Source organism: Rhamphochromis sp. 'chilingali', assembly GCF_963969265.1.
Source record: "Rhamphochromis sp. 'chilingali' genome assembly, chromosome: 9".
Taxonomy (NCBI): domain Eukaryota; kingdom Metazoa; phylum Chordata; class Actinopteri; order Cichliformes; family Cichlidae; genus Rhamphochromis; species Rhamphochromis sp. 'chilingali'.
This window is the reverse complement of record NC_137936.1, coordinates 36,276,677-36,290,068: the sequence shown is the minus strand read 5'-3', so window position 1 is coordinate 36,290,068 and position 13,392 is coordinate 36,276,677. Positions and strand designations below refer to the sequence as shown.

General features: G+C 41.7%; 1 protein-coding gene across 2 annotated transcripts; it reads right to left on the bottom strand.

Moving 5' to 3' along the window:
- Positions 1-6,409: 6,409 nt before the first annotated feature.
- On the bottom strand, positions 6,410-10,489 carry sp7 (Sp7 transcription factor). Of its 2 annotated transcripts, none has more exons than XM_080891398.1 (2): positions 10,363-10,489; positions 6,410-9,159 (listed from the first exon to the last, which is right to left on the bottom strand). In XM_080891398.1, exons 1-2 carry the CDS (start codon positions 10,396-10,398, stop codon positions 7,810-7,812), a joined length of 1,386 nt encoding a protein of 461 aa, XP_080747524.1. In that variant the 5' UTR covers positions 10,399-10,489; the 3' UTR covers positions 6,410-7,809. The 2 variants fall into 2 exon arrangements, with proteins under 2 accessions (XP_080747524.1, XP_080747525.1); XM_080891399.1 differs by having other exon boundaries at positions 10,378-10,460.
- Positions 10,490-13,392: the final 2,903 nt, after the last annotated feature.

Sequence of the window (13,392 nt, the reverse complement as noted above, 5' to 3'; positions counted from 1 at the left end):
AGTCCTCTGGCGCGATGATATGACGTCATCGGCTCACTGCGAAACATCTGTTTTGGCACATTTAACGTTGAGATTTCACGAAACATGTCTTTCTATGGATGGTACAGACAGAAGTAAACAACAGGCGTCAATCCAAGTATTTATGCACATTAGAGAGGTAAAAGATTCAGACATTCGTCTTTCGGCTGTTCCCTGTAGGGGGCGCTAAACACACCATCTGCTGTAGCATCGTCTTCTGTCACACCACCCTACTACATGTCCTTTTTCGCTGCATCTATGGATCTTCTCAGTGGTCTTCATCTTTCCCCCAGCTTGGCAGCTTCATCTCCAGCTCAAATCTCAGCATCTTCAGCTCTGCCTGCTGTCTTTTGTGAGAGCCATCATCTCCAAACCGTGAACATGGTCCACATTTTTTGGTAAATGATCGCTTTCACGGTAGCCAATCTTCCACCTCAGGCCACTGAGGATTTAAAAACAGATTGATAAGAAAATAGAGAAGTCCTGCATCACGTTGACTTACATTTGTTACTTAACTTTTAAGTTATTTGTTTAGCCTGTAAATAAAAAAAATGGCCTTACAGTTTATTTTTTTACAGTAATTTCTACAGTTGTATATGTTTTGCATGAGGTAGCTACACTGTGTATGTGCCCAATTATAGGCTACAGATTTTGATAAGTTTTACTGGGAATGGTGTGGTGTTCCTAAATGTAACCAGAAGAGGGCGACAGTTAGCTATAGATTTCCCCTGCTGACAGCCCTCCCTGTCGGGTCCCTGGGATGTCCAGCACCTGTCATATCCACTACAGACCAACGTGGCAACACGAGAAATTCCTTTCGTGTAGTGGACTGACCACCCTAAAGCTGAAAATAAGGTTTCGAAATCAGATATGCCCCAAAGTGTTTATTCTGAAAACATCCAGAGTTAAACCTCTACATGGAATAAAAAGGTTATAAACTTTCAAAATAAACATTTTCAGCACTTTTAATTTATTTTAAACAATTACAATGAAAAATAATTTACCCAAGTAAATGTTTTTACAATGATATTACAGTCAGGCAGCTCTTTTAATTTGGGATCTTTTCCCCTGCTTGGTTTGGAAAGATGTGTCTTCATAAATAGCCAAAGGAACCGTGCAGACCCCAGAAATCATCTGAACCCACAACGTCAGAGTCTCCTTTCCAAATTATGTAGCAGCGCTTTCGTAAAATGTTTCATTTTATTAGCATTTTCCACCTTTCCATGAATTATCTTTAATTCCGGGGATCAACAATTAATCCCATGATGGTGCGCTTGCAAAGCCCTGCTGGCCACTGTCGAACCGGAGCTCTGAAAACTTCGTCCACTGGCATCAGCGTGTCAGTGTGGATAAGCCCGCTTTGCCAAACGCAACACAAAGTGAACTGGCCATGACAATGAGTAGAGCTGCCTCCCATTTGAACTCCTAAACCTACAATCCGAGCAGCGTGATTTATCACTGACCCGAGTATCTGTGACCGGAGTGCACCCCTCCTCCTCATTACTCATACTTTCAGCGTTAATTTGTCTTATTCTCCGAGACTTTATTTATCAGCTGAAGGCTCCAATTTATTGACCTATAATGTGATAATGTAAGCGTTTTTATTGAGCTTGTGGTTAAATCTTTGACTGAATGAGATCAGCGATGAATGCCATCTCTTAGCAGTTACAGTATACTTCATCCAAATTGTATGCGCACATCCACAAACACACTTTCCTTTTCCCTGCCTTGGCCTGGTGCATTAGTATGTGTGGTTCTTTGCTTGCCAAAATCATCAGTAGATATCTTGAAGCCTCGAGCTGCTCTTTTTCCCTCCTTCCACAATATGATGTGTTTCCTTTTTTGTGTGTGTTTTGATCCTTCTCTTGCGGCCAGGCTGCGCTGTGGTGAGGCGCGGGTTCGAGTGGCGCTCCTGTGTTATTTTTGGCAGCAGCAGTGGTTGGTGGCTGTTGAGGAGAGAGGAGACAGAAGGGGGATAGCATGAAGACCAAAACCAAGGCTGTTTAAGGGATTTCTGTCTGAAGGAATTGCTTTGTAATGATCGCACACTCATTATGGATGTGCGTGCGTGCATATACATTCACGCACGCACACAGAAAAAAAAAGCTGGCATGCACATTTGTTCATTTAACACTTCTCAAACACCTCATATACATGCTCCCATTCACGGACCACACACTCTGTGGCTAAATTGCCCAACCTGTGATTTCTTTTTTCTTTTTCACTGAATCTACACGATCCACTAGCTGTCATTTGAATATATCAGCACAGTCACACATTTGGTTAAATTTCTGTGTTTCTGTCACACTGGGAGTATCTTTTGCTGTGAATCTTCTCTCTTTCTCTGATGGAACCAGACTGAGACTGACATGCTCAGGCAACACGCAGCGTCAGACATTCACGCCCCTCCCTCTGCGCTTCTGAAAACACCATTTGAAAAAGATTTTCTCCGACTCCGCTCTTGGCCACAGATCAAGAGAACGTTATTACTCGACTTTATTTATTTATATATTGTGGTGGTAATGTGTGTGAATGTATGCGCGCTTGTACGTATGTGTGAGTGAGTGATATGTAATTGTGTATGTATGTGTGTTAACCCGCAAAGATATTTCAATTTCTTCAGAATATTAAATAAACATGCAGCAGCAGCTTCAGTGAAGCGCTGCCTGCCAGTGGGTTTTGGGTTGGATGGGTGGCGGTGGTGGTGAAGGGGGAGAGGGGGTTTGTGGCCGTGGCTCTGGGGGGGTGAGGCAGCTCATGGTCAGGGCCCCCGCCGGACACACTGGCGCCTCGCGCTGGAGGACTTCTGAACCACCACACTCCTCCACCAAACCCTGCCAACCCTGGCTCCCAGCTCCCACTTCCAACCCAAATCGCTCCGTTCTCCTTCTGCGTTTCGACTCTCTGTCTCTCTCTCTTCTCCCTCCTTCCTCCCTGACTGTTTTTTCCTTCTTCAGTTTCCTCATTCTGTTGATTCGCATCCAGATTCATTTACTATTCGACTCCGTTCTTTTTCTCACTTACTGCTGTTCTTTCAGTGGCGGTTCTCCCCGACTCTGTTTTCTCTACCTTTTCTCCTGAGAGCTGTGGGTTTTTACACCTCCGCCACCCCTTCTCTGCACTGTCTCTCTTAAATCCCTTCACTTTAAATGTTCCAAGGAAGTATTTAGTGGCTTGACTTAAAAAAAGTAAACAAGGATGGTTTGGGCTCTGTGTCAGTCAGAATACCGTCAAGATAGTAAGCATTTTCAAAAGGAAAGAACACTTTAATGGTGCTCTAGATATTTGTAACGGTATTAGGTTATAATGGGCCATCAATTTTCTGAGTGGTTTTCCAACCAGCTCCAAGAGATATAGGCCTGCTTGTCTTGAAAGAAAGAAACTTTCCATCATGGCAAAAATGGGGTAAACCGTGCTTTGCTGTATATGTTCTCGTGATAGATTCTGTTAAAGCTGTGATTTGCACGCGAAGACAGTCAGGATTGGGCGTACGTGATAATTGACAAACAGCCCACGTGTGCACCTCATTCAAAGCCTGTGTGCAAACGTGTGTGTGTGTGTTTTTTTCTTCAAAGAATATCAACTGCACCTATTACTGCGCATATTTGACTTATGGATGCCAAACATGTCTTTACGTGTCACACATGCAATTTTCTTAACCTAATTTTCCCCTGGAAGCAATTTGTCATCCGGAGGCCATTAAATGGGAAGCATATTATCTTTTTAAAGGGGCACAGAGTCACCCACAACCCTCCCACAGTTCCTATAAACAAAATGGCCTCATTTAGTGGTGCATTTGGTGCGTTGGGCAGTGAGGGAGCACTTCTTTTTAAACTTTAAAGGAACTTCACAGACTAGGGGAAAAAAGCTTTAATATTGTAAGATTAGCATTGGAAATAAGAGAAGCATTACAAGTTTGATGGTGTGAGGCGCACGGCTTATACTTGATTCATTAACACCAAGGTCGGCCAAACCTCGATCGCCAGTGTTACGGTGAGTGTAGCACAGCGAGGAGATTTAGGAAGTAATGCAGTAGGATTGGGATTGAGTGGAATTTACTGCGCAAATAAAGCAAAATCCACAAAGATGCTTAATCACTGAGAGACATCTTTTGTACTTTGAACTTTTTCATAGTGCAGTTTCCGCTTCAGCCACGTAAAGCATTGCTAAAAAAGATAAAAACAAATCATCAGCAAAGCATGCTTGACCTTTTTACCTCTTGCCCTCTGTTACCTGTAATGTCTTTCTCCTTTACCTTTGTTTCGTTTAGCCTGACCTCTTTTGCTCTTCGGGTCGTGCTATGGTTCACTCAGGTCACTTTACTTTTCCACTTTGCCACTAAAGCCTTATCTTGTCGTTACTTGCGGCCTGGCTGTTGAGCCTCTGGGCATGCTGACATTCTTTCCCATTTCAGCCCACTGTTCGCCACAGAGACCCAGGCACACCTGCAGACACCTGCGCTTTTGTCCTGCCTCTCACAAACCCCCGCCCGCACATGCGGGCAGGTAGAGGTAGGGGTACTTGTGCCTGTGGCTATATCAGAACACAGCCCATTGTTTTATGTGACTAATCAGTTAGGACCGGATAATAGCAGGAAAAGAGGTTAATTAGCATTTTGTTCAACACATCACGATGAGGGCTTTCATTCTAATGAACTGGAATCTGATCCCCTCCCCGGAGTAATTCATTAAGCTTGAGTTTGCGTAACTCATCGAGTCGTCAACGCTTAACAAAACACCGGGCGAGGAAATATTCTAAAATTGCTTCTTTGTTTTTGTTAGATCGGAAATTAGTTGCACGATGGCTTAAGCAGGTGTGTCTAGGATCCTCTGGAATAACCTTTTTAGTCTTATTAAGTCTGCTTTTGATTTTGTAAATGGAGCAAATGGGCACTTGTGGGCAAACCATATGGAACAGATTGTCCCAGCTTCTGCTTTTTGCCTCTATGTGTCACTGCATGTATATTTTCTTTTTACGCTGTTACTTGAAGAAACACTTAATGTTTCCTGGCTTTCTAAATAAAAGAAGTAAAAATAAAGTTAAGGCTACAGTATACCACCACCACTGCAAAGGCAGTGTATTTTAAAAAGGCAGAAAATACCAGTAGTAGCAGAGGTTTTAAAAGCCACTGACCGTCTTCTTAACCCCCCCCCACCCTCTCTCGCTGGCCTGACACACCCTACCCATACCTCATTCCCCATGTTTGCCTTTTATGTTGTGGACTCGACCGTGTGCCCACTTCAGACCACCATAAACATGTCGGCCCTTGATGACAGAGTCGGCCCCGGGACGTTTTATATAAATTGACCTCAACTACAGCTCATTAGAAGCCCTAAATTGGAACCATGCAGCCTGGGAAGTGTAAATGTTACAATAGTAGAGTCAGTAGATTCAGGGGGGTTCAAACAGCGCAGGTCTCCTCTTCACTTCTGTCATGAAAGTCTTTACTTTTATGAAGCCAGTGTTTTGTTTCCTGTTCTAGTTTAATGTATTGTAATTGTTTACGAATTGAGATTTTCCATGAAACTTGACCATATCTCTAAATTTGTCATGTGTGCTTGCCTGCCTTGCTATATCTTGTTGGAAATATGCTTAATTATGATAAAGATTAGCTCCTTAAATCATTGTTGTCTGGCACTGCTACTGGTGCACATATCTGGGGCCTCATTTGGTCTATCCTGAGGCTATCTCTCTTTTAAAACACAGCGGGAAATCCGCCCTCCTAAAGTATTTTTATTAGTCTGGAAAAGCCTGAGTAACCTGACAAGAAAGTGGTGAGAAGGACAAACAAGTGCCACTTGTTGGGACTTTAACTCTTCCTCAAACCCAGGAAAAGTGGCAGAGAAAAAGAGAGGCGTTTTAAAAGATGCTTGGGGGATCGGCTCGGCCTCTTCTCAGCGTCTGTATCTCCACATCGTGTCTTTCGTCCCGCATCCTTCCTTAATTGGGGTTCTTTGTTTGACCGCCTCCCTGGATAAACAATACAACCACAGCTCCCCTGTCCTAATCCCCTCTTCTTCTCTCTCCTGACTCTCCTGGAGCATCGCTCTCAGTAATTACCCCTCTCGAGCTGGAGAGTGGAGTAATTGTCTTGAGTGTAACTACAGTGGATCTCTGAAAGGGGGTCATTGTGTGGAGTTAAGACTCCAATTCAGTGAACAGCTTTGTTTGTGCTGCAAAAGATAATGAAAGTATTTGGTTAGCCAGGCTGAGGTGGAAATACAGTAAGATATGAAAAGAATGATGTGAAGTGAGGCGAGAGAAGGGGATAAAGTGTGATAAAATGATAAAGTGAAGGCTCATGGAAGAATTGCTTCTCATTATTTCTGTCTTCATGTTAAAGCTTCCTCTCTGAAGGATTTTGTGTAGGAACAACACAAAAAAATTCTCTTTCAAATTTTTTTTTACTCTTAAAAGCACCAAAATTGTCATTATTCCACACCATAAACCTTACAACATGTGTACCATGCTTCATCGCTATTTACAGTATCTTTTACACTCATTTCACAACAAGTCAGCAAACACCAGGACTTCAGTTCTGCCTAAATAACAAAATTAATAATCAAAAAAAATTAAGCTTTTACTTTACGTTCTTTGTTGTTGTAACCAAAGCGTTCTAGACATCATTTCTTGTGGAAAGTTATACAAAACATAGAAAATGCATAAAAAAATAACACACCTATATACATATCTATATACTGTTGTCAATATATAGTATGCACAAACAAGGAAGAAAGCCCTTATTGATCATTATTTTGCCAGGTATGGAAGACTTCACAATTAAAAGATTATATAAGAATTAGTTTACACGCACATTTAACTTCAAGGTTTATAAATAAAACTTTTAAAACAACCCCCAAACTCTTCCTTATAGCTAATAAATAAGAAAAAACAGTCTTAATTTAATGTATTTCATTTTCTTTTTGGCCGGCTTCAACCATCTTGCATTCTTTTTTTTCTTCAGGTATTTCCTGCAGGTGCAAGATAATCTTTCATGTGTATAATTTAAGACATAAATTAGATTATTAAAGTAAATATGAAATTAAATTAGACATGGTAAGAAGCAAACAGCAAACAAAGGTGAAATGCAATACCTTGTACAACAGAGTGTCTTTGGCAACAAAAAGCTGTAAGTGTAGATTGTCCATTGATTGTTTCAAGAATAATGAATAAGTATCAAAGTACAGCTGTAAATCAGATTTTTCTCTAGGCATGCAATGCTTCATCGACTCCATCATCCTGACCATAAGTCTCGTTTTAAAACTACTTTCCTTTTGCGGCTTCAGAGCTCTTTTCCTTCTGCTTTTGCAGATTAAATTTCCCCAGTGGTTTGTCTCATTTGAAAGGCAGAAAATGTGTGTAGGCTACAAAATTTGTGCACGAGCATGTTTACTTGTATGTGTTTCCGAGCAGACGTACTTTTGTGTATCCCCCTGCATGCATGCATTATGGATGTTTGCACATTTGCTCATAGTTATTCCTGTTCACATGTGCATATTGTGTTCATTTATGTCTCGGTCGCTCATATTTGTGCATGTGTGTCTGCATACATTTGAGGATCGCTATATGTTTGCAGGGTTGGTCATATTTATGCTTGTGTGTGTGTGTGGTCCAGAAGTGATTTCTACCTTTATCAGTCCTGTATCATATCAAGTCTTTTCAAACACTGTCTCCTTTGTATGTCTTGAAATAAAATACAGTTTTGTGTTTGTAAGGTGAGTTTTTTTCCTATTTAAAAAAAAACAAAAAGAAGAAAAGAAAACACCTCTAAAATTTCAAGACTTCATCAAGTCAGATCTCCAACAATCCACTGCTGTTCTCCACCCCGTTAGGCGTGCCAGTCTTCTCATCTCCGTTGGTGATTTGGTCAGCGACAGGATTGGTAGGTACAGCGCTGGAGTTGAGCTCTGTGGTCTCTTCGCTCCGAGAATCTGCGTCTCCCTCCACAGCTACAGCTTTGCCCTGCATTGCAGAATCTGCGTGGGTCTTCTGATGCTTTGAGAGGTGGTCGCTGCGTGTGAAACGCTTGTTGCACAGTAGACAGGTGAACTTCTTCTCCCGCGTGTGGGTGCGCACATGCCTCTCCAGTTCATCAGAGCGGGTGAAACGTTTCCCGCAGAACAGCCAGTTGCAAACAAAGGGCCGTTCGCCGGTGTGCCAGCGCAGGTGGGCTTTCAGGTGGGAGGCCTTGCCGTAGACTTTCCCACAGCCCGGGATGTGGCAGCTGTGCACTGGTTTCTTCCTCAGGGATGCAGCAGAGGCTCCCAGCCTCTCCAGCTCCTGGCAGTTGGGGCAGTCGCATGAAGACCGGGTGGGTGTAGCCCCTCCGCTGTAGCCCCCTGATCCCCTAGCAGGCTTTAGGCCCATGGGATTCTCAATTAGCCCTGCACTTGGCACAGGTTTGGGCTTGTACATGTCCTGGGGCAGCATGTGCTGGGAAGGTTGGAGGAGATGTGAGGAGGAGCCCAGTCCCACGGAGGGGTAAGGAGCTGGGTTAAGTGGTGTAAAATCGGTGCTGTAACTGGGCAGCTGTGGGCTAAGGGATGCCTGTGGTGCCACAGGCTGCAGGGAGGCCTGCAGACCTCCATCTGCTTGGGGCTGGGTTGCTGACAGCCAGTTGGAGTTGGGATGGACATCCCACCAGGAAGATGTAGCATTAGCTGGAGCAGCAGTTATGCCAGGGTGGATACCAGCCTTATACCACGAGCCATAGGGGTGTGTCATATCCAGCGAAGTATACACACTGGTGAGACAATCGGCTGTAGCATGGGCCTTGGACACTAAAAGAGACGGGTCCTGTGAGACCGAAGTCTGGAAGGAGTGAGAGAAAGGGTTATATTCTGTAGTGTAGCCTCCGGCTGAAGGAGGGGGACTTCCAGTGGGTGTAAGCAGCCCGCCACCTCCTCCTCCTCCAGCTGAAGTGAAGGAGCCAGTGTAGGAGTCTGCCAGGCCACTGCTGTCTGTGGTCCGCCCGTTCTTGGCTGTCTGAAGGTCAGAGGTCATGTTGTAGGGCTTCTTTACTGGAGAGGTGCTGGCAGTCTTACCGGGTGTAGCTGAATCCCTGACAGGGCTGGTGCTGCCAAACTTGTTGCAGGTAGCTGTTAACATAGCCAGAGGACTGGAGCCATAGCGTGCGTCTTCCTGGGGAGGAGGAGACACGGGAGAAAATTAGACTTTCTGCAGGAAATGGCTGCTTGCTGCTGCCGCTTCTGTCAGTGTCAACTCTAATAAAAAACGTATGTGTGACAACCACCGCTGGCTTTTCCTCCTCTCTCTGTTTTCTAAGTGGTCACGGCAATTTTAAGCAGTGGATGTTTGTGTTTGTAAAGTTTCAGCTGTGCTCAGCAAAGGAGGAACTCCCTCACTTTTAGTTTTGTCCAAACTGCTTTCGACCAGCTTAAATTAATTTAACATTTATGTTTGCTTGAAAAATACAAAAATCCACCTGAATTTACAGTTCTCCTCATACAGACGATTTAAATATGTACCAGGTCATCTAACTGCCATCATGGCAACGAGCTATTGTTCTCGGTCGTGATCTTATTATCTACAAAGCAAAAAATGTACCATTTTTGAACTGAACCGATTACATCAGATTATATATTTGACTCAAACATGTCACAAGAATTTAATTTGATTTATGTTAGGTTCCCACGTGGCAAGTACCTAACGCTACAGCAGAACATTTCAGAGACTTTCTGCTGGATGCACAGTTTACACATGGATATAACTAATAAAACATCAGCTTATATTCCTGTATTTCTGTTTAAACTGTGCGCTGAGGTGTCAACTATCAAACCAGCTGTGACACATCTGTAACTACAGCATGTAACTTTTAATATTCGTGGTTAAAAATCAAATATTCTGCTAACTTTTAGATATAAATCTGACTCACTCTCAGTTCATTCACTTTCTCTCACAACACACTCTGGTTGAACTCCCTTCTTCATGCAGATTTTCCTCTGTTTTGTAAGTAATAAAAAGTCGTGACATCCTTTAAGATGAACTAGCCTGCTGCCCTTACAGGACCTGTTATCTTCATGTCTTGCACCTCTGACAGTTCCCAGATAATGAGCAATCACATCTTAGGAAACGCCAAATTTGTGCAAATATAGGCTCGGTGTGAATAGAAATATTTCAAGGCACTTTCAGCAGCTTAGCCTTTAGTATATTTAAATCTCTTTTATCACTCTTATTTTTTTCTCTCTCACTATGTATAATAACCTATGAGACGACCTGAAACTACTGGAAGTTTCTTCCTTAGTAACTGCACGACTTTCTTATAAATATTCCACCATCAAAAGTTTGTATTAAGAAGAAGGAGAAAAATGAAAAGCTACTTACAATTACATTCCCTACCTCCAGAATAGATGCGGCCATCCCTGAGAAACAAAATCCTTAGGAAGCTGAGGGGAGTGGGAGCAGCGCAGCTCAGAGTCCCGGGACAGTTTGGAAGAAGTTGGGCTCTAACGCGGGGAAGTGTTTTGAGGCACTCGGGTCCCGCCCCCTAATTATAGGCTATGGGCTCTTTGAAGACTCGCTAAGAAGCAATAAAAACCCAGAGCCGAGGGAAAATGGACGGAGATTGGTGGCTAAAATCAGGACATCCCACCTCCCCAAACGAGAGTGTCGAATCTTTTTTTTTTTTTCAATATAAATGCATGAATGGGTTAGTCATCAATCACAGTGTGGACATTATTTCAATTTCACTGGCATTATTTTTTCCACTGGGATTAGTCCAGTGGAGTCTGAAGGAAACGACTACATTTGACATCCCCTCAGAGAATTATCTGGATGGACTCGTCTATAGAGACGCTCACGCACGCCCTCAGTTATAAGCTGGCTGTGTTAGACACTAAACTGCAAAACTGCAAATAAAAAGTGCGAAACGACTTAAGCTTTCTCTTCTGCTTCTTCTCCGAGAGAGCAAAATAACAAAAGAACGTGTAGCCTCTGCCACATAAATTTAAAAAGAAGAAAAAAAAATGAGTTGACCGAGTCTGTGGTTTCTATCAGAGATTTTATTATTCTGGTTTCAACCCTCTCTCTGTTTCCAATATTCTTAAACGCATTTAACTGCCTTTTCAGACATTAACTGTGATGGTTAAAGAGGTTAAACTACAGAGGCATGCGAAGAAGAAAAGGATCCAGTCATTAAATAAAATAAAGAAAAGATTATCACATCAAATAAAATGAATTAAAACGCTTAGTTTAAAAAAAAAAAGACCAAAAAGAAGAAGACTGTTTCCTTAAAGTGGGAAACAGGGGAAGAAATAAAAGATTAAGATTAAGAAAAAAGTGGAAAATCCAGAAATATGTAAGAAATATGTCTTGCCTAAAAAATGTATTTCAAATATTATGTTAACAGAGGAAAACTGTTAGTTAAAAAATGGGCTGTTGGATAAATTTTTCAAGTTGTTTTAAGTGTGCCAGCTTAAAACAAGTTTGCTCCCAAACTGCTTTTACACTGACTGGAGCAGTCTCTTTGCATGTTAGACTCCATTTAGATTCACAAAACATAAACTATAAATTACTATTTGTTAAGAGGTTAATTCTATTGGTTTCCATTATATCCAAATTATTATATTATCACAAACCTGCCAGACTCAACTCTTCAGCTGATTCTTTTCATTGCATAACAATATAAAGATAAAAATTCATACACATTATGTAAATGTGTTAAATTAAGGAAAATTGAGCATAAATTAAAAACTGTACAAAACTGTACATTTATGGATCATAACATGAGCCCAAGAGTGAATGAAGGGCTTTTTACAGATTATTATTATAAAAACATTAGGATTTAAATAGAGTGGAATCTGTGGGTCTAAGCAGGCCTAAATGAAGGTTAAAGTAATGATATTTGCGGTGTTTACAGTACAATAACTGTGTTATAAATGGGGAATAAATATACATGTCAGTAGTAGCTTAGTTTTGATTGAATTTAAATTTCTTCTACTGAGGCTTCCCTACACGACAGGCCATGTTCATTTGACAGATTTTGTTCACTGGTTAAAAAAGTCAAAAACTCAACTCTGAGTCTCGAGTAAGACAGAATCTCAGTGCCTTTTTGTGGGCGTCTCGTTTTCTGAAGGAGAGCACAGAAGATTAAAATTGTTGTCAAAAATAAACATATAATTTCTGTCCTTATTTTCTCCTCAATTACAGGGCATGGTCAGAGCTGGGCTTGTCGTTCTGGAGAGTCTGGCCCTCACATGAACACAGCGGCTATATTTGGCAGTCTGCTCTCCAACTGACCTTCATCGCTTTATTTTCTTATTCCAGAAGGAGTGTGAGTGGAAGAACAAAGGCCACAACATGCGATAGTTCACACTGTCACACACTCCTACAAGACTGTGTTCGCAGTCATATAAACTTACAGAGCCCACTATGAACTGAGGGCAAAATGATGAAATATCTATCTATCTATCTATCTATCTATCTATCTATCTATCTATCTATCTATCTATCTATCTATCTATCTATCTATCTATCTATCTATCTATCTATCTATCTATCTATCTATCTATCTATCTATCTATCTATCTATCTAAATCCTCAGATGTGTTCTACGTGGCGGTCTTTTGACACTTTCAGGGGTATTTCTCTCCCCTCTCATTTGACACATGGTCTCTTACTGGTGTAAGGTCTTTAAGTGAAGTGTTCCTTTTCTTCTCACTCTTCATTAATACTTTATGTCTTACACTTAAGTGAAATGATAGGGGATGTAAAAAAAGCTCTCATACTCCTGTAAAGTGGTCTGCCATGGGCTGTTTTTCCTCATTTTTTATGAGACTTGTAGTAATCTGAAACTTTGGCGTGCTCCCATTTACAGTTCTCTTCAAAAGACAACAAGTGAGATCTATAATTAGAGAATGCGTTGAGCTCTTAACAGGCTCTTCAAAAAGCTTTCTCTGCCCTATTTGCTATTTTCTACGTTGTGTGGCTTGGATTTTTGCGTATAGACACTGTGAGCCCAATGAGCCTTTGGGTGTTGGGTGGGCATAGTTTTGTTGCTCAGGGCTGATTATAAGTTTCATTATGTTACTGTACATGTGACAACTATCACGTTTCATAGCTAGCTCATCAACCCATGTCTGTTTGAATGAATTAAGTGGTGTGTGATTGCCTTCTTAATAAAATCATTTTTATTTAGCCCAGTTTTCTGTCTAACCACCTGCAAGTTTAAATAAATAGATTCCTTTACTGCTTCATCAGTAATATAGAGCTGTTTAAACTTGGCTACACCTTACTCTGAGATTTTATGCAAACATGGAAGTCTTGTGCGTTTCTGTTGCACAGACACAGCACTGGCATCATCTTCTTCTTTGATTTGATTGCTGCTGGCAGGTAGATACTTCATTTTTGTTATTT

Excerpts from the sequence above, each read along its gene's own strand:
- sp7 (XM_080891398.1), bottom strand. The coding sequence starts at position 10,398 with ATGGCCGCATCTATTCTGGAGGTAGGGAATGTAATT. Across the intron at positions 9,160-10,362 it reads TGGAGGTAGGGAATGTAATT|GAAGACGCACGCTATGGCTC; the intron begins GTAAGTAGCTTT and ends CCTCCTCCCCAG.